We start from the raw sequence: 21,608 nt of genomic DNA on the forward strand, positions 1-21,608 counted from the left end.
CAAGGACATGAGACGTGTCTCGAGCCTGGACGAGCTGGAACATGAACTTGCGGGTGACATGGGGGCAGTGGATTGCAGCCATGGATGGTAGTAGAATGGCTGTTTTTGTTCCTGTTGCCTGTTCCGGGGTAAGTTTACTACGATAAGCTGTGATGGGGCCAGTGTGGTGCATTGGATTCCCCACAGACCCATTGACCTTACAGGGAAAAACCCCAGACCGGGGTTCTGTTCCTCATTCTGTTCCGGGGATGCCCAGGATACAGGCCTTCAGTCAGACCCAGATGGTGGGTGGGAATCTGGACATCCATGGTGCCAGCCACTAGGACATCAGCAGAGGACCTCGTGACTCTGGTCGGAAGCTGTTTGGGTGGTCCAGGTGATGGGAGAAATTGTCTCGTGGGAGGCAGATAGAGCTTGGGCCTCTGTGACTGAGCATTGTAAGGAAATGGCCCATGTCCATGACCCAGTTGAAGGTTTTTGGCAGGCAAAGGTGGGGTCCCTGTTTGTTACAGTTCTTCATGGAGACAGAACTAGTAGGATGGATGAATGGTTGGATGGATGGATGGATGGATGAATAGATGATAGGTAGATGGATGATAGATTAATAGATGATAGATGATAGGTAGATGATAGATGGATAGATAGTTGGTGGATGTATACATGGTAGGTGGATGGATAGATGATGGATGATAGATGGATGATTGAGAGATGATGGATGGATAGATAGAGGATGAGAGGGGATCTACTAGGGAAACTGGATCATGTGATTATGGAGGCTGAGAAGTCCCACCCTAGGTCATCTGCAACCTGGAGAACCCAGGAAGCTGGTAGCATGGCTCAGGACAAGTCCAAAAGTCTCAGACCCAGGGAAGCTGATGGTGGAATTCTCAGTCCACAGTCAAAGGCCTGAGAACCTGGAGTCATTGGGTAAGTCCCAGAGTCCAGAGGCCCGACATCCTGGAGTTCTGATGTTCAAGTGTGGGAGATGATGACATCCCGGCTGCAGAAGAGAGAGCGTCTGCATTTGCCATTACTCTGACTTTTTGTTGTGTCCGGACCCTCTGCTGATTGGGCGGTGCCACCCACATGGGGCAAGGATGGATCTTCCTTAGTCAGTCTACTCATTCAAATGCCAGTCTCGTCTGGAAACACCCTCACAGACACACCCAGAAATAACACTTTACCAGCCATCTGGGTATCCCTTAACTCAGTCAACTTGACCCCTAACATCACCCATCTCATCTGGATTCCTTCAGCCTCACCTGCAGCGTCCCCCACACTAAGCAGGCCACATTTGTAGCGTGGGCTTCAGCATTCCTCATCATCCACGCCTCTGCTGATCACCTGGCTTGGCTTCCTCTCATGGAAGAAGGATGCCCACCTTTGTGTCCCCTGGAGCTTGTCAGGAGAGCAGGTTGCTGGAGACACCATGGGAGAGGCCAATATCACAGGCTTGGGAGGAGGATGGAATTTGAATCAAGAAGCTCCTCCACTGGCCTGGCCCTTAATTCATTGAGCAGATGAAACTGACTGCTGCTTTTTGTGCTTAGCGATGTTTAGTCCCTGAGGGTTCAGAAAGTGGAACAAAAGAGACACACTCTAGTTGCGTGCCATCGACATTCTATATGGGAGACAGGACGTTGGTTGTGAAACATGCATTGAGAAGAAGCTTTGGAGAATGATAGTGTTGGGGTGAGATTAAAAATGAGGAAATGAGGGTGAGAGTAACCGAGGAAGCTTTTGTGTGTGTGTGTGTGTGTGTGTGTGTGCTTTTTTTTTTTTTTTTTTTTGAGATGGAGTCTCACTCTGTTACCCAGGCTGGAATACAGTAGTGTGATCTCGGCTCACTGCAACCTCTGCCTCTCAGGTTCAAGCAGTTCTTCTGCCCTGGCCTCCCAAAGTGCTAGGATTACAGGTGCACGCCACCATGCCTGACTAATTTTTTGTATTTTTAGTAGAGATGGGGTTTCACCCTGTTGGCCAGGCTGGTCTCGAACTTCTGACCTCAAGTGATCCTCCTGCCTCAGCCTCCCAAAGTGCTGGGATTACAGGCATGAGCTACCGTGCCCAGCTGAGGGAGCTGTTTTAGATACAGTGGTGAAAGTTCTTCTACCCAGTGCGGCCATGACCCGTGGTGAGCATGTGCCTGTCCCTCCCTAAGTCTATCTCTGGCTCTTTCTGAGCCTCTGGCATTCTGAGCGTTACTGCGTTTTGAAGTGTTTTTGTTCAACATGCCCAGCTGACCATGTATGTCTGTTTTGAGAAGGTCACATTTGAGCAGAGACTTGCATTGGAGGGAGTGAGCCTTGTGTGTATCTGGGGAAGGAAGGGCTTACCAGGTGGAGGGAGCAGCCAGTGCAAAGGCTCTGAGGAAGCTCGTGGTGCATCAGGGGGCTCGTGTGGCTTGAGGAAAGTGAGTGAGGAGGGGAAAGGGAGGAGATGAAGCAGGAAAAGGATTTGCAGGGGTCTCCTCTGAGAGTTAGGGTGGGATTCCAGGTGCAGTGAGAACACAGGGGCAGGTTTTCTGCAGGGCAGTGGTGTGACATGAGTTCTGTTGTTTGTATGTATGTATGTATGTATGTATGTATGTGTTTATTTTAGAGACAGGGTCTTGCTCTGTTGCCCAGGCTGGATTGCAGTGGCATTATCACAGCTCATTGCAGCCTGGAAATTCCGGGCTCAAGCAATCCTCCCACCTCATCCTCCAGAGTAGCTGGGATTACAGGTGCGCACCACCATGCCTGGCTAATTAATTAATTAATTAATTTTATATTTTATATTTATTTTTTTGAGATGGAATTTTGCTCTTGTTGCCTAGGCTGGAGTGCAATGGCGCTATCTTGGCTCACTGCAACCTCCACCTCCCAGGTTCAAGCGATTTTCCTGCCTCAGCCTCCCGAGTAGCAGGGATTACAGGAATGTACCACCACGCCTGGCTAATTTTGTATTTTTAGTAGAGATGGGGTTTCTCCATGTTGGTCAGGCTGGTCTCAAACTCCTGACCTCAGGTGATCTGCCTGCCTCGGCCTCCCAAAGTGCTGGGATTACAGGTGTGAGCCACTGCGCCTGGCCTTTTAAATTTTTTTTTTTTTATAGAGACAGGTCTCACTGTGTTGCCCAGGCTGGTCTCCAACTCTTGGCTTCAAGCAGTCCTCCTGCCTCAGCCTCCCAAATAGCTGGGATTACAGGTGTGAGCCACCACACCCAGCTGAGTTCTGGTTCGTAACAACCCAGGCTGCCCTGGGGAAGGTGGATATTTAGGGACAAGAGTGAAGGCAGGGATACCAGGGTGGGAACCTCAAGGGCTGTCCGTGAAGTCTCTTCATGCCTCACTGGGAGCCTCCATTTTATTTATTTATTTTTTTTTTGAGACAGGGTGTCACTCTTTTGTCCAGGCTGGAGTGCAGTGGCATGATCTCGGCTCACTGCAACCTCCATCTCCTAGGCTGGAGTGATCCTCCCACCTCAGCCTCCCTAGTAGCTGGGACTACAGGCACGTGCCACCACACCTGGCTAATTTTTTTTTTTTTTGTAGAGATGATGTCTTGCCATGTTGCCCAGGCTGTTCTCAAGCTCCTGAGCTCAAGCAATCCACCTACCTTGGCCTCCCAAAGTGTTGGGATTACAGGCGTGAGCCACTATGCCTGACTGGAGCCTCCATTTTTCACCCAGATCATTTTCTGAGAATTCAGTGAGATGTGTGTCACGATAAGCTGTGCCCTAGCCCTGAGTACATGCTGGGCAGGTTTTAATTGTACAAGTTTTATTTATTCATCTACACTTCGATCTTGCCAGGGAGGATGTGGTGAGAACTGGGTCTTTAGGCTTGAAAGCGGGCCACCTGAGAAGGGTCTGGCTCTGTGAGTACCTTGGTGTTTAGAGATGCTCAGCATGGACCCAGGGGATCATTTCCTTGGGACATTGGTAGACGGATCGCTTGCTTTATTCCCAGAGGCGTAAGCCAGATCTGGCACCTGTAACCCCTGTGAACCTGGAGAGAGTGAGAAGGAAAACCCTGTCCTAGGCTGGAATTTCTTGATGTGGCTCCTTACACTCAGATCCCTTTTGTTAACCAGAGAAAGGAATGCAGCCCGTGCAGCTCTGGGCTGCTGGGTGTCCTAGGCTCGGGGATCAGGTGATGGATGCCAGGGCTGGGGGATCTGCATGGCTTCCTGGATCCTTTTACCACCTCTCTTCACCCCTAAGTGACTCCTTCTCAAAAGTCAGGTGTGGCTGGGCATGGTGGCTCATGTCTGTCATTGTGGTACTTTGGGAGGCTGAGGTGGGAGGCTCACCTGAGTTCATGAGTTCGAGACCAGCCTGGCCAGCATGATGAATCCCTGTCTCTGCTAACGATACAAAAATTAGCCGGGTGTGGTGGCGCTCACCTGTAATCCAGCTACAGCGGGGCTGAAGCATGAGAATTGCTTGAACCCAGGAAGTGGAGGTTGCGATGAGCCAAGATTGTGCCACTGCACTCTAGCCTGGGTGACAGAATGAGACTCCGTCTCAAAAAAAAAAAAAAAAAAAAAAAAAAAAAAGGCAGGTGTGAGTAATCTTCCTGCTCTAGCTTTGGATTTAAAAACCCAGTGCTTCATTGGTTTGTGTGTAGTGGTTTTATGTTCTCTTTTGTGTATGGCCACTCAGAGCTTAGGGCCAGTTTGGACTGTGGTTTCTGCTGGCCTGAATGCAAAATGCTTCTGTGACTCTGGAAGAGTTTGGCAGTTTTTTAAGTTAGACATAGTGAACATACCACCAGTCACCCCCTTCCCAGGCATCCAGCCAACAGAGCTGAGAACATATGTTCATAAAAGGCTGGTACAGGAATGTTCTTAGCTACTTTGTGATAACCCAAACTGGAGGTAAGCCAGACATCTATTAGCAAGTGAACAGACAGATGCACCAGTTATGTACATCTGCACAACTGAATACTAAGTGATGTACAAGAATGAACTATTGGCTGGGCACAGTGGCTCATGCCCATAATCTCAGCACTTCGGGGGGCCAAGGCAGGCAGATCACTTGAGGTCAGGAGTTCGAGACCAGCTTGGCTAGCATGGTGAAACCCTGTCTCTACTAAAAACATAAAAATTAGCCGGGTGTGGTGGCGCACACCTGTAATGCCAGCTACTCGGGAGGCTGAGGCAGGAGAATCGCTTGAACCCAGGAGGCGGAGGTTGCAGTGAGTCAAGATCGCACCATTGCACTCCAGCCTGTGTGATAGAGCAAGACTCCATCTCAAAAAAAAAAAAAAAAAAAAATCCCTGTAAGATAAAGACTACTTTTTTGGTGACAGCTTTATTGAGATATTCATATACCACATGATCCATGTATGCAGAACATACAATTCACTGATTTTTAGTGTGTTCACAGAGTTGTGCAGTCATCATCACAGTCAATTTTATTTATTTGCTTTTTAAGACAGAGTCTTGCTGTGGCGCTGAGGCTGGAGTGCAGTGGCACAACCTCGGCTCATTGCAACCCCCTCCTCCTCCTGAGTTCAAGCGATTCTCCTTTCTCACCCTCCCAAGTAGCTGGGATTACAGGCAACCGCCACTATGCCTGACTAATTTTTTGTATTTTTAGTAGAGACGAGGTTTTGCCATGTTGGTCAGGCTGTTCTCAAACTCCTGACCTCGAGTGATCCACCTGCCTTGGCCTCCCGAAGTGCTGGCATTACAGGCATGAACCACTGCACCCAGTCAAAAAAAAAATTTTTTTTTTTGGAAATAGAGTCTTGCTATGTTGCTCTGGCTGGCTGAAATCTTTTTTTTTTTTTTTTTTTTTGCATTGATCTATATATGCCTATCCCTTTACCTGTCTTGATGATTATTGTTCTTTTTTTGTTTGTTTGTTTTTGTTTTTGTTTTTGAGACCAAGTCTTTTTGCCCAGGCTGGAGTGCAATAGTGTGGTCTCAGCTCACCACAACCTCCGCCTCCTGGGTTCAAGTGATTCTCCTGCCTCAGCCTCCCAAGTAGCTGGGATTACAGGTATGCGCCACCATGCCGGCCTAATTTTGTATTTTTAGTAGAGATGAGGTTTCTCCATGTTGGTCAGGCTGGTCTTGAACCTCCCGACCTCAGGTGATCTGCCCACCTCGGCCTCCCATAGTGCTGGGATTACAGGCGTGAGCCACTGCGCCCAGCCTATTGTTGTTCTTTCTTTTTGAGATGGAGTTTTGCTCTGTCACCCAGGCTGGAGTGCAATGGCGTGATCTCGGCTCACGGCAACCTCCACCTCCCAGGTTCAAGTAATTCTCCTGCCTCAGCCTCCCAAGTAGCTGGGATTACAGGCACCTGCCACCATGCCTGGCTAATTTTTGTATTTTAGTAGAGATGGAGTTTCACTATGTTGGTCAGGCTGGTCTCAAACTCCTGACCCCAAGTGATCCACCCGCCTTGGCCTCCCAAAGTGCTGGGATTACAGGTGTGAACCACCACTCCCAGCCATGATTGTTATTTTGTATTGTTTTGAAATCAGGAAGTGTGAATCCTCCAACTTAGTTCTTATTTTTCACGATTGTTCTGGCTGTTCTGGATCCTTGAGTTTCCATGTGAATTTTAGAGTTAGCTCATAATTTCTACCTGGCAGCCAGCTGGGCTTTTGGTGGGGATTGCCTTGACTCTAGATCAGTTTGGGGCCATCAGTTTTCTAAGCCTTTAACTTATTCAACTCATTTAATCTTACCTACCTTGGAGGTAGGTCCTACTTTTATCCTCATTTCACAGAGGAGGAAACTGAGGCCAAGAGCTTAAGGACCTTGCCTGAAGCCACGCAGCTGGCCAGTGGCCAAGCCAGACCTTGAGCCGGTGGCTCTAGAGCCCGTGTTGGTAACCACTGTGCTGAGCTGCCTCTCTCCCTGGGCTTGTTGTCTTTGACTCTGCCTTCCCTGAAGGGTGACATTCCCTGGCCATGTCCCTGTGGTAGGGGGCTGCGTCTCTGGCAGACCCCACAACGGCTTCACCTCCTTGTGTTCCAGGCAGCCGGTGAAGGTGGTGTACTCCTCCAAGGATCCTGCCCAGCCAAAAGAGAGTTCCAAGGTGGATGCGAATGAGGAGGTGGAGGCTTTGATTGTCAAGTCCCCACAGAAGGAGTGGAACCCCTCCCTGTTTAAGGTGTTATACAAGACCTTTGGGCCCTACTTCCTCATGAGCTTCTTCTTTAAGGCCATCCACGACCTGATGATGTTTTCTGGGCCGCAGATCTTAAAGTAAGACCCCTTCCCTCCCAGGTGGGCTCCATTTTCCCTCCTTGGATTTGATCTTTCAGTTGCATCAGTCATAACCCTGGGGTCATGCTGTGTCCTGAAGTGGGCTCATAGCCAGATGTCTCCATTTTTACTTTAACTTTTTTGAAAAAAATAGAGACAGGGTCTTGCTTTGTTGGTCAGGCTGGTCTCGAGCTGCTGACTTCAAGTGATCCTCCTGCCTTGGCCTCCGGAAGTGCTGGGATTGCAGATGTGAGCCACAATCACTGCCTAGCTTTGCTTTATGCTTTACTTAATTACCATATTAGTGAAGACCACTTCGTTTGCAAGTAACAGAAACCCACTAGGCTCCCCTGAAACCCAAATGGGGAGGATATGGCATTGTCTTGGGAAACCAAGAGCAAGGAAATGCCAGCAGATCTCATGAAAAAACTGCAACCAGGGTTGGGCGCAGTGGCTCATGCCTGTAATCCCAGCACTTTGGGAGGCTGAGGTGGGAAGATCACCTGAGGTCAGGAGGTCAAGACCAGCCTGGCTAACATGACAAAACTATCTGCTAAAAATACAAAAATTAGCCGGGCGTGGTGGTGCACACCTGTAATCCCAGCTACTCATGAGGCAGAGGCATAAAAATTGCTTGAACCCAGGAGGCAGAGGTTACAGCAAGCTAAGATCGTATCACTGAGCTCCAGCCTTGGTGACAGAGCAAGACTTTGTCTCAAAAAAAAAAAAAAAAAGCAAAGAATAAAAAAAACAAACAACAACAAAAACTGCAACCAGGAACTGGGGAGTCAGAAAGGAGTTTGCCTCGCTCCTCCCTGGCTCTCTGCTGCTCTGTGACTCGGGGGCTACACATTCATTGTCTTTTCCTCCCTACCTCTTTACCTCGTGTTCCCTATGCAATTCCTTTGGGTGACTTGCTGGTGATGAGATAGAGCTAGAGCACTTAGTGCACAACCTCAAGGCAGAGGCCTGTTTTATGAGCAGTTTGGGTCACGTGCACAGCCAGATCACCACTGTGGACTTGTTTTTCTGTCTATGAAATTGAAGTGATAGTGTCTAGCTCATCTGGCTCAGGAGAAAGTTGCAGTGCCAACACTGAAGCCCCCACGTGTCACAAGTCATTCCAGGCCCTCTCTTTGCTCCTTTGCAGGTTGCTCATCAAGTTTGTGAACCACACGAAGGCCCCAGACTGGCAGGGCTACTTCTACACCGTGCTGCTGTTTGTCACTGCCTGCCTGCAGACCCTCGTGCTGCACCAGTACTTCCACATCTGCTTCGTCAGTGGCATGAGGATCAAGACCGCTCTCACTGGGGCTGTCTATCGGAAGGTAGGGGGCGCTGTGCCATTGGCATGTGGCCTGACTTCGACATCTCCTCCTGCAGCCCTGGGTTACTCTGGGGCCAGCGTGGGGATTTCCAGCCCAGCTTCTGGAGCAGTAGGATGAGGGTAGCTTCCGTGACCTTAGGTGGCAGGGACAGTACGCATCACGCATTGTACTTTAGGAAAGCTGATTTCAAGGGTTGGCGTGTAGATGTCCTTGTGTATCAGCTATGGGTAATTGAGTTTCTTAGATGGATCCGTGGCCCTTGATGTGGGGAAATCCAAGTTTGGATCCTCATTCTGCTGTTAACATTCTGTGTTTCAGCTTGTTGTCACTCTTTTTTTTTTTCATTTTTTTGAGACCAAGTCTCTCTCTCTCCCCCAGACTGGAGTGCAGTGGCATGATCTTGGCTCACTGCAACTTCCACCTCCTGAGTTCAAGCGATTCTTCTGCCTCAGCCTCCTGAGTAGCTGGGACTACAGGCGCCTGCCACCACGACCGGCTAATTTTTGTATTTTTAGTAGAGACAGGGTTTCGCCATGTTGGCCAGGCTGATCTTGAACTGCTGACCTCAGGTGATCCGCCTGCCTCAGCCTCCCAAAGTGCTGGGATTACAGGCATGAGCCACCGCACCCATCCTGTTGTCACTCTTAATTTGAACTGAGCAGGTGGCACATTCCTTGCATGATAAGAGTATGTAGCAGGCATTTGTGTACATCCAATTTCAAAGGAACCAAATTACCTTCTTGATCCCTATAAATTATTATTATTATTTTTTGTCTCGAGGTCAAGGAAACTGCTTGGCTCCTAGGTTAGGAAGAGACAGTCTTGCAGGTACTTGATGAACTAGAGGAGTGATTCTCAGGCCTGTCTGGGAATTAGACTCACTTGGGGAGCTTAAACTGATGAAGGCCGGCGCTATAGCTCATGCCTATAATCCCAGCAGTTTGGGAGATCAAGGTGGGGGAATCACTGGAGGCTGGAAGTTCAATGCCAGCCTGGTCAATATAGCAAGACTCTGGCTTTGCAGAAAATAAAAAAAAATTAGCCAGGTAGAGTGGTGCGCACCTGTAGTCCCATCTACTCAGGAGGTTGAGTTAAAAGAATCACTTCAGCCCCAGAGTTGGAAGCTGCAGTGATTCCTGATAGCATCCCTGCATTCCGGCCAGTGTGACAGAATGACACCCTGTCTCAAAAAACAAAAAAACTTCCTGACACCTAGGTTGCACCAGACCAGTGAAATTGCGATTGCCGTGGTTGCACCCAGGTATCATTGTTTTTATTTTTTATTTGTTTTTATTTTTTGAGATAGGGTCTCGCTCTGTCACCCAGGCTGGAGTGCAGTGGCACGATCTTGGCTCACTGCAGCCTCCACCTCCTGGGCTCAAACGATCCTGCCACCTCAGCCCGCCACATAGCTGGGACCAGAGGTATGCACCACCACACCTGCTAATGTCTTAGTGTTTTTAAAACTCACCAGATGATAGTGTGCAACCATGTTTGAGGACTAGGGAGATTTTCCCCCACCAGGGCATGTTTGGCAATATCTGGGGGCATTTTTGGTTGTCCCAGCTGGGGGTGAGGGCATGTAGTGGGTCGAAGCCAGGGATTGCTGCTAAAACTCCTACAGTGCACAAGACAGCCCCGCAAAGAATTATCCAGCTCCAGATGTCAAGAATGCCAAGGCTTAGAGACCCTGGCCCAGACTCTCGGTCCTTCAGTGGGATCTGGGACCAGCAGCATTGGCACAGCCTGGAAGCGTAGAAATGCAGAATCCCAGGCCACACCCCAGACCTGCAGAATCCGAAACAACTCCCCCCATCCCCCACCACTCCCCCCAAAAAAACCCAGCCGCATGTGCGCACATTAAAGCATGCGAAGCCCTGGTTTTGAGGACACCTAGGGTCCCTTGCCAACTGATGAGTTCAAGGTTGGGAGGCATTGAGCACCATGGATAAGAATGTGGGCTTTGAGATGACACAGGCGTCCTGGGCAGACAGATAGGTCGGGAGGGGAGGAGCAGAGATCTGCAGCATTTCTGCCCTTGAGAGTCTCCTTCGTCTCTGTGGGTCTGGAGGGAGAGTCAGGCCTCTTCACCTGCCACACTCACCCACCTTCCTTCTCCTTTGTCCCACGGGCCCTGGTGATCACCAGCTCAGCCAGAAAATCCTCCACAGTCGGGGAGATCGTCAGCCTCATGTCTGTGGACGCTCAGAGGTTCATGGACTTGGCCACGTACATTAACATGATCTGGTCAGCCCCCCTGCAAGTCATCTTTGCTCTCTACCTCCTGTAGCTGGTGTGTGTTTGACACCATTTCCCTTTGCATGCAGGGAGGGACTTCTACGTGTGGGCAGTGGGCTGAGGGAGTGGGTGTTGATGGTAATGGCATGTATAGCTCCCTGGCAGTTCCGGCTGTCGTTCATATTTTATTTTCCAGCCTGTTAACCAATTCCTTGGTATTTTGTTCCTTTCCTGAATTGTCAGGTTGATGTTCTCCTTGGTGGCATGGCGTTTTCATTTTCTCTTTCCTTGATAGTGTCAGTAATTAACTACCCTACAATGGACACATCATATTTCTCCCCTTGAATCCTCCCAAACGCTAACCAGACTCACTTATTCACTAGTCCCTAATTATGGTGGTCAAGATTCTCTCAGTTGCAAGGGATATAAATCTATCTTAAAGTGGCCTAAGTGGCCGGTCGCGGAGGCTCACGCCTGTAATCCCAGCACTTTGGGAGGCCAAGGCGGGCAGATCACCTGAGGTCACGAGTTTGAGACCAGCCTCAACGTGGAGAAACCCCATCTCTACTAAAAATACAAAATGAGCTGGGCATGGTGGTGCATGCCTGTAATCCCAGCTACTTGGGAGGCTGAGGCAGAGGAATTGCTTGAACCTGGGAGGCGGAGGTTGCAGTGTCTCGAGATCGTGCCATTGCACTCCAAGCCTGGGCAACCCAGAGCGAAACTCCGTCTCAAAAAAAAAAAAAAAAGTAGCCTAAGTAAATAAAGGGAACTTTGGGGCTGCCTGTACTCAGAAATCTGGGGACTAGCTTCAGGCATGGATTGATCCAGGAGATCAGGCAGTGTTGTCAGTACTCAGTTTCACCCACTCTTTCATCATTTCCTAGCCCTGTTGTCCTCTGAGTTAACATTCTCAGTGGTACTTCCCCACATGGCTCCATAGCTTTGGGCTGATAACATCCTGACAGATAAAGGTGCCAGAAAAAAGACAAGGCCGCATTTCTCTGCACAGCCAGAGTTCGTCTCAGAGAGACTAACAGAAAACCAACAATTTAATACAACTTCATGACTCAAAAGTGATACATGGAGCTAGGCACCGTGGTGCACACCTGTAGTCCCAGCTGCTGGGAGCCTGAGGCAGGAGGATGGCTTGAGTCAAGGAGTTCGAGGTCACCCTGAACAACATGGCGAGACCCTATGAAATAAAATAAAAGTGATATACAAATTCATCATTATAACTGGTGTGTCATACTTAGTTCACTCTTGAAGCCTGTAATCTACTTGGTAGACTGAGTTTTATTCTAAGAGGTATTTTAATTTGATTTATTGTTTTCATAATGTAAATGAAAGGAAAATGTCAAATTATTTTTTGGCAGCTGAAGCAAATCTGTCACGTCTTCATGGTTTGAATAGCAGGAAAAATAGCAAAAAAGTAAGTAGCTGACTAAAATTTTCACAAGACATTAGCAGTTAATCTGGGATTAGTATCCCAGCCCAGCTTCCCTGAGACAAACTTATTTTTTTTCCTATTATAACCAGGAAACTGCACATAAGTAAACAGTACAACTCCCTTAAATATCCTTTGACGTGGATATAAATTTAACCAGGTTGCAAAAGAAAAGTATGGAGGAAGGATCACAGTGTGCCAATAACACGCCGAGATACTAATACTTTAAAACAGTCACTCCTATTCGTAGCATGAATAATGCTGATGTGAAGCTAGGTGTGAAGTGCATTCTCAGCTCAGAACAGGAGGCAGGTCCTATAAAATCTCCTCATTCCAGGCCTACTGATGGAAACCAAAGGTTTTAGGGTTTAGTCTCCTAATTCCACGGAAGTTTTCCCAGGAGAGATACTCCCAGCAGCATCTGTAATTCTCAGCCTTAAGCCACTGACTAGGAGGATTCACACTTAGGAGTGCTACCACCCAGCATTCAAGACTAGTAATGTGCCAGGCACAGCTAAGTGCCATACCTTCACTGTCTGAAGCCTCCCAAATCCATAAAGTCCGGCTTGGCAAGTTGGAATAGCTTGCTCAAGGTCATGTGGCAGTCAGCCAAGTGTGCCTCAAGGGCCCCTGCCTGCTCTAACCTCTACAGTGTCCAAGGCCCAGAGCCCCTCTCACTTGAAGGGCAGCACCTTGGGGACAATTGGTTTGGGGACAGTGTTTTGATGGCACTTCCTTTTTTGAAAGAGGAAACATCTTTTTAGTCTATTCTCATTAACAGGAATAGCTTTACATTATTCCTGTTGCAAGTTGCTTTGCCATTGCTTGCTACTTCAGCCATTCGAATTCTTTTCATAACTTTCCATCTCCTCATGTAATGAGCATTTCATAGCAACATATCTCGGATAGAAGTAAAATGTTTTTACACTCTAAGCAGATCTCAAGGTTCCCAGCTCGGGGAAGAGCTGGTAATAAATGAAGCTTGCATTGTTAAAGGCTGTTAGTCCAAACGGACAAGATCCCTAAGGAGGAAAATTCGATATACCAGTGGCATTGGAGTATTGTGTGACTGTCTAGCATTATCATATACTAAGGATGATTATATACTATATTTTATATATATTTTATATAATATGTAGTATATAATATATGAGTACATATTATAATATACTAAGGATGATTATATATTATATTTTATATATTTTATATATATTTTATATTTTATATAATATGTAGTATATAATATACTTATATGAGTACATATTATAATATACTAAGGATGATTATATATTATATTTTATATATTTCATATATTATATTTTATATAATATGTAGTATATAATATACTTATATGAGTACATATTATAATATACTAAGGATGATTATTATATTTTATATATTTTATTTATATTTTATATAATATGTAGTATATAATATACTTATATGAGTACATATTATAAGGACTTTTGGCTCTTATTACATGCTTATTAAATATTCTGTGTCTTGTACTCCAAGATTCAAATGAAATGTATAGAAATGTTGCTAGAGCAAGACTGGTGGCTGGGCGAAGTGGCTCAGGCCTGTAATCCCAGCACTTTTGGAGGCTGAGGCAGGAGGATTGCTTGAGCTCGGTGGTTTGAGACCAGGCTGGGCAACATGGCAAAACCCTGTTTCTACCAAAAATGAAAAAACAGCTGGGCGTGGTGGCTCACGCCTGTAATCCCAGCACTTTGGGAGGCCAAGGACGGTGGATCACTTGAAGCCAGGAGTTGAAGACCAGTCTGGCCAACATGGTGAAACCCCATCTCTACTAAAAATACAAAAATTAGCCGAGCGTGGTGGCGCACGCTTGTAATCTCAGCTACTCAGGAGGCTGAGGCAGGAGGATCGCTTAAACCCGGGAGGCGGAGGTTGCAGTGAGCCCAGATTATGCCACTTCCCTACAGCTTGGGTGACAAAGTGAGACCCTGTCTCAAAAAAAAAAATAAAAATAAAAAGACTGGTGACATTTATTAAAATGAAACTCATAATTAGGTAGAAGATTTATTTAACCACAAGTAAGTTTATATCAGAATTCAGTTTATAATTTGAGCTTTGTTTTTTAAAAAGCATAAACTATATACCACGTTCTTTCTCTTATAGTTGCTTAAGAAAAAAAACTTGAAGCAACACTAGTTGGATGAGGGAAGTAGCGGGAGAGTGGTGGGGGATGTGTGCTGTTCCCATCAGCCCATCAACTCTTTCTATTCTTCAGTGGACAAGATATGGTGAGCATCCTCCAGTTAGTTCAGAATCTGATGCATGGAGATGAAGATGAGGAGCCCCAGAGCCCCAGGTAATGAACCTGGCAGCTTCTCCTTTCAAGTGTATGTGTTCTTGATTTCAGTAGTGATTGCGCTCTGACAAGTTGCTCAAATAAGAAGCTATATTTCATCGAGTTACATATGATATTAAAATAGTCCTTTTTATTTTCAGAAAGACATTTATATGTAATATATATTTTGTGAAATGAAGGCATTTATTGAAATTAGATCCCATAGTTTTTATGGTGTCATGCCTTAGAGAGGCGCTGGCAGAAGGACTGAAGAGTGAGTGTCGTATGTCTTTCTGCTGCTGTGCTTCTGCTTCCTAAGGATTGCTGTACTTGTATTCATTAGGTATTTAGTTAGTTTTCTCTTTAATTATTTTAAGTTTAATGTTTTGAAATAAGTAAAATTGTTCTCTTGGTTCAAAATTTATACAATAAAAAACGATATACAAAGGGAATTTTCCTTCCTACCTCTATCTTCCTACCGTGTTTTCTTCTCTAGAGACAGACATTACCAGTTTCTTGTGTATTCTTCCAGAGAGATTTTATATGTATTATACACCAGCAAAATGTCTATGCCCACCCTCTCTAATACATAATTACTACGCATGTGCTCTGCACCTTGCATTTTTTCACTTATGTCTTGGAGTTCACTGCATATTAATGCACAGGAACTTTCTCCTTTGTCAGAGCTATGTATTTTACTTTGAACAGATGAACCATATTTTATTTTATTGGTCCCCTGTCATGTTGCACTGTTACAAACATTGCTGCAGCAAACAACTTTCAACATGTGTCACTTCTCATAGTAGCAGGTGTCTGGAGGACAAAGTCCTGAAAGTGGAGTTGCTGTCTCAGACAGTGTGTGCTTTTGTAATTTTGATAGATCCTGCCAAATTTCCCTCCATGGAGTTGTGGCATTTAGCAGTCCCACCAGCAATGTGTGAGAGTACTTTATTTCCCCACTTTCACCTGCAAAGGCATTATCAGACTGAAGGATCGTTGATAAGTGATATTCTGATGAGAAATCTGATAAGTGAGAAATGGTGTTTCAGCATAATTTGAATTTGCAGGTTTTTTAAATTATGAACCAAGTGACGTGTCTTTTTGTATGTTTTAAGACCCATTTCTATTTCTAGGAACTGTCTGTTGCCCATGATCCTATTAGGTTATTTGTCTTTTTCTTATTATTCATAGTTAACAATTGTAAACTTATTCCTTCTTTTTTACAGTTATTCTTTATAAGGGAAATTAGTTTTAATTCTATATAAAATATTTTATATAATCAATTTTAATTATATATAAAATAATACCTAGTCCCCCATGAATCTGCTGTATTATTGCAATAAATAATTCTTATTTGATGCATATACCTGAGATTTAATTCTTTTTTTTTTTTTTTTTTTTTGAGATGGAGTGTTACTCTGTCACCCAGGCTGGAGTGCAGTGGTGCCATTTCGGCGCACTTCAAGCTCCGCCTCCCAGGTTCACTCCATTCTCCTGCCTCGGCCTCCTGAGTAGCTGGGATTACAGGTGCCCGCCACCAGGCCCGGCTAATTTTTTGTATTTTTAATAGAGATGGTGTTTCACCGTGTTAGCCAGGATGGTCTCAATCTCCTGACCTCGTGATCCACCCGCCTTGGCCTCCCAAAGTGCTGGGATCACAGGCATGAGCCACTGTGCCTGGCCAGGATTTAGTTCTTTAAAAAATGCTTTCAGCTCATTTTACCTTAGCTCTACCCTCCACAATTCTTAAGGCTGGTATTTAATTTTTAAAATACTTTAATAGGAAATTATTTTAAAACAGTTTGTAGGTACTCAATTTAAAAAGGGATATTTACCTCCTGGAACTCAAATTAGGAAAATATTTTTCTGGCCAGGAGTGGTGGCTCATCCCTGTAATCCCAGCACTTTGGGAGGCCGAGGCAGGTGGATCACCTGAAGTCAGGAGTTCAAGAGCAGCCTGGCCAACATGGTGAAACCCCATCTCTACTAAAAATACAAAAAATTAGCCGGGCTTGGTGGTGGGCGCCTGTAATTCCAGCTACTTGGGAGGCTGAGACAGGAGAATCACATGAACCCAGGAGGTGGAGGTTGTAGTGAGCCGAGATCGCACCACTGCACCCCAGCCTGGGCATCAAGAGGGAGACTCAATCTCAGAAAAAAAAATATATATTTTTTTCTCCATCTCAAAAAATAGAAAAAATTCTCACCAAACTATCACTACTGTTTATGCATTGATTTGCCTTCTGGGCCATTAAGTAGATTTCGAGTCTGACAGATATTTCTGTGGAATTCTGTGTCTCTAAGTTCTATGTCCTTTTTTATGGTTTGACTCTAATACTTTAAACTAATTTTGCTTAACAGAATCCAAAATATTGGAGAACAAGGTCATATGGCTTTGTTGGGACATAGTCTGGGAGCTTATATTTCAACTCTGGACAAAGAGAAGCTGAGAAAACTTACAACTAGGATACTTTCAGATACCACCTTATGGCTATGCAGAATTTTCGGGTAAAGACATGATGAGTTTCCAGTGAAGACTTTTTTGAGTCGGGCATAGACTGAAAGATCTTTTTTCTGGAGCTGTACTACTTGGGTTCAGATTTCCTTCTCCTTGAAAGGGGTGTTTAACCTCTCAGTGCCTGTTTCATCGTCTGTTAGATGGGGATAGTATTAATGCCTATTTCATAGAAATGTTGTGAGGATTAAATGAGCTAATGGACTAATACATGTGAAGGGTGGAGAATAGAAGTACATACGTGTTTGATAGGGTCAGCAGTTATTTATTTGTGGGGTATCTAATTGGCACATGTCAGTAGAAGATAGAGCAATGATCTAGATTCAAATACAGTTGTCCCTTATCCTTGAGTGTCCTTGGGGGATTGGTTCTTGACCTCCCATCCTCACCCTCTGGATAAAAAAATTCATGGATGCTCAAATCCCTTATACAAAATAGCACAGTATTTTCATGTAACTGAGGCACATCTTCCCATATACTTTAATCTCTTGATTACATATAATACCTAATATGATGTAAATGCTGTGTAAATAGTTGTTACACTGTATTGTTTAGGGAATAATAACAAGGAAAAACGTCTGTAGATATTCAGTACAGAGGCACCCATCTTCTTAAATTTCTGAAGATTTTTTACTCATGCTTGGTTGAATCCACAGATGCAGAACCCACAGGTTTGGAGGGCCAGCTGTGCTTTGAAAATATTAGCTTGTGTTTTATTAGAAAACTCTGAGGCCAGGCGCGGTGGCTCATGCCTGTAATCCCAGCACTTTGGGAGGCTGAGGTGGGCGGATCACAAGGTGAGGAGATCGAGACCATTCTGGCTAACATGGTGAAACCCTGTCTCTACTAAAAATACAAAAAAATTAGCCAGGCGTGGTAGTGGGCACCTGTAGTCCCAGCTCCTCCAGAGGCTGAGGCACTGCACTCCAGCCTGGGTGACAGAGCAAGACTCTGTCTCAAAAAAAAAAAAGAAAACTCTGTCATAAGGAAGATGAATATGTGCTATGAAATTGAAATTTGTTTTATTCTGTGATAATCCTGGCAGTACTAAGAAATTACAACAGATGAAGGATTCAGTAGGAGACATAGGACTAGTGGCATTGGGTTTATGCTATTACTTTTATGGAGAAGGAATGTTTGCCTAACTTGAGACATTTATCTTGAGAGACCCTCACTTTCAGTGTTGGGAAAGAACTTGGCCAAGCAAGAGTATAAGTTTGCCCAACTTTATTAAAGGAGCAGTGTTGTGTTGTTCTAGTAAAAATCTTATGCCTGTAATTGAAATTGTCCCTCCTCCTCTAGGAGATAGAGCCTCAGCAGATTTTAGTAAAACCAAAAGTTAGCCTGAGTAGCTTTTTTATTTTATTGAGACGGAGTCTTACTCTGTCGCCCAGGCTGGAGTGCAATGGCACAATCTCGGCTCACTGCACCCTCCACCTCCTGGGTTCAAGCGATTCTCCTGCCTCAGTCTCCCGAGTAGCTGGGACTACAGTCACTCACCACCACACCTGGCAATTAGTAGAGACAGTTGTTTCACCATGTTAGCCAGGCTAGTCTCAAAACTCCTGACGTCAGGTGATCCACCCTCGTTGGCCTCCCAAAGTGCTGAGATTACAGGCATGAGCCACCACACCCAGCCTCTGGCTAGCATTTTTGACAGTTTTATTTACTCTGGATGTTTTAGGGCTGAAACTCTGCTATGAACTATGCCTGTGTTATCCAATGCTGGCCTTAGTTCATAATAAGCCAGAACCATGATCTTCAGGCTTTTTATATCTGGGAATTCCTGGTCTCTACTTGTTTTCATAGTTTCTGCTCTTTATGGAATTGGGTATGGATGGAGGGTTATTGTCTCGCTGCTTGGTAACCTCAGCTGTAATGAGGTGTCAGCCATCTATGATGAGGATGTTTCACATTCCTGTCCTCTCTGCCTGATAAAAGTGACAATTCCTAGCTTGAGAAAAGAATTGTCTCCATGATTATAAGGTTGACTTATACAATCCTTAACTAGAAATAAGAGCATATTAATATGTATCTCTTAACAGATATGAAAATGGCTGTGCTTATTTCCACAAAGAGGAAAGAGAAGGACTTGCAAAGATATGTAGGCTTGCCATTCATTCTCGATATGAAGACTTCGTAGTGGATGGCTTCAATGTGTTATATAACAAGAAGCCTGTAATATATCTTAGTGCTGCTGCTAGACCTTGCCTGGGCCAATACCTTTGTAATCAGGTAATGTGGTATCAGGTGGCTATTTTAAAGAAATAATGTCTTATTTTGTTCTGAAAGTTTTAAAGTTGACCCGTTTCTCTAGTTGCTGTTCTTGTTGAGTGAAAAGAAAGATGGTCTTACATGCTTTTGTCATATTTGTAAAAATTACTGAATTTAGAAATAAGGAATATGTGATAGATTACCCAAGGGCATCCACAGTCAACATTTTCTCTTTTTTCCCAGACTTTAATTGAAGGGGGTGTGTTTGTGTTTATATGATTGTATCTGGCTCTTTTCACTTACTGTTAAAACAGGAATATATCATTTTAATAATAATTTTTCAAAGTATAGTTTATTTTTAGTGGCTTCATGGTATTTCTTCAAGTGAATATATAGTAATTAACTGTTGCCTTTTTGGACAACGAAGAGTGTTTGCATTCTCTTGCTTTCTGTGACCATTTTCAGGTAATGTTCTTTGTGTAGTGCTGTTAAGGACTTCTCTGTGCATAAAGCTCTTCCTGTATTTTATTTAGGGTTATGGTCCTCAGATGGATTTTCAGAGTCAGTCTAGAATTGCTGGATCAAAGAGCATGACTATTTTTTTGTTTTTGTTTTTGTTTTTGTTTTTTTTTTTTGAGACAGAGTCTTGCTCTGTCACCCAGGCTGGAGTGCAGTGGCGCGATCTCGGCTCACTGCAAGCTCTGCCTCCCAGATTCATGCCATTCTCCTTGCCTCAGCCTCCCAAGTAGCTGGGACTACAGGCGCCTGCCACCACACCCAGCTAATTTTTTTGTATTTTTTTAGTAGAGATGGGGTTTCACCGTGTTAGCCAGGATGGTGTTGATCTCCTGACCTTGTGATCTGCCCACCTCAGCCTCCCAAAGTGCTGGGATTACAGGCGTGAGCCACCACACCCAGCCGAGCATGACTGTTTTTAAAGTTCATGGCGCTTCTAGCCCAACTGGGGGGACTACATCGAGATAAAACAGTTAACCGTCTTTGCCAAGAACGTTTGAAAGTTAAACCCGTAGGGTTGGAGGGTTCCTCTTTTGTAAGCTGTAGGAGTCCCAGGGGGATGTATGGGAGACACTTAGTGACTTTTAAGTTGATTCTGAGCTGTGATCACTGGTGTTAAGAAATTATGTCCTCTTCTTGAGGGTGTACAAAATGGGGAATTTAATAATAATCCTCTGAAACGTGAAATGAATTAAGAGCCAGGCTCTTGCGGACACAAGGGTGTTTGGGGACAACAGTCTAACCTTCAAAAGATGTGTGAGAGTGTTCTGTTGGGAATGGCAGCTGGCAGAGCAGCATATATAAGATGGTTATGTTCATGTTTTTTAAAGTGTGTGTATCCTTTATACCTATGTTTTTGTACCTAGAAAAATACGTAAATTTATACCTAGAAAATATCTGAAAGTTTTTGTATTAAACTGTTAATGGGGTGGATTGGTGGCTTATAGGGTAGGGGGCTAGGCATTTTCACTTTTAATACCTGTATTTTTTTTGAGGATTTGTTTTACTTGGGTGTCACATTCATAATTTTTAATCCTTTAAGGAGAAAAATGTGCTTATTAAATTTTTGGTCTCTGAATGCTACCGAGTCTTAGTCACAGAAAACAATATGCTGCAACTGTTTACACTTCCTAAAACTGTAAACTCCTCAAGGACTTGGAAGCTAAACATGAAGAATATAAAATCAAGTTGACAACCACTGTCTCTGTGCATAACACTGACTTCACTTCTCTTGAGAAATGTGCATCTGCTAATCCATATTTATTACTTTTTAGAGGTGGGTGAACCCATAAATAAGATACTGTTCTCTGAATGCCTTTAGCTGGTGTTATTTACCGGTAATGCTTGGAGAAAGAATCCAAAATTACCCCCATTAAAATGCTCACGACCCACTTGTTTCTGTGTTTGTCAAAGTGTTTCTGGTATATTCTAGAATATACCAAAGATAATTACTTCACTCATTTAGAAAATTTTGCATTATATCCTCTTATAAGGCACTTGGAAATTCACCTTTTTTTTTTTTTTGGCTTGGCTTTCTAAATGTACTTTAACATCAATTTATAATATTAAGAGTTCCCCTAAGGAGAGAGATTTCTTAGAAGAATAATCGTGGCTTGTCTTAGAGCCACAGCCTTTCACAATCTGAAGTGAATGGTGCAGAGAGCTTTCTTGTCAAGTGGTGTGTTTCTTCCTGCAGTTCGGCTTGCCCTTCCCCTGCTTGTGCCGTGTACCTTGTAACGCTATGTTTGGATCCCAGCATCAGATGGTGAGTTCTACTTTTGGTTTGTAAAATCATGTGGGATTGTGTTTTGAAACTACCTTTCAA

The 21,608-nt window shown here is 44.7% G+C and overlaps 1 protein-coding gene and 1 long non-coding RNA gene across 4 annotated transcripts in view; both read left to right on the forward strand.

Moving 5' to 3' along the window:
* LOC100441217 (nuclear pore complex-interacting protein family member B13) overlaps positions 1 to 21,608 on the forward strand; it is a 104,362-nt gene that overhangs the window by 53,788 nt on the left and 28,966 nt on the right. For 2 of the 3 annotated variants that reach the window (XM_054533593.2, XM_054533591.2), the window contains 2 exons: positions 6,981 to 7,211; positions 8,362 to 8,539. In XM_054533593.2, coding sequence (XP_054389568.1) covers positions 6,981 to 7,211; positions 8,362 to 8,539 — 409 coding nt within the window. The remainder of the gene's footprint in view (positions 1 to 6,980; positions 7,212 to 8,361; positions 8,540 to 21,608) is intronic. The other variant, XM_054533597.2, reaches the window with a different exon arrangement.
* LOC129050718 (uncharacterized) lies at positions 8,546 to 21,505 on the forward strand. The gene is made up of 3 exons (XR_010137728.1): positions 8,546 to 10,832; positions 14,479 to 14,559; positions 21,480 to 21,505. It is a non-coding gene; the product is annotated as an uncharacterized LOC129050718 (long non-coding RNA).

The sequence above is a fragment of the Pongo abelii genome, chromosome 18 (genome assembly GCF_028885655.2).
Source record: "Pongo abelii isolate AG06213 chromosome 18, NHGRI_mPonAbe1-v2.0_pri, whole genome shotgun sequence".
Taxonomy (NCBI): domain Eukaryota; kingdom Metazoa; phylum Chordata; class Mammalia; order Primates; family Hominidae; genus Pongo; species Pongo abelii.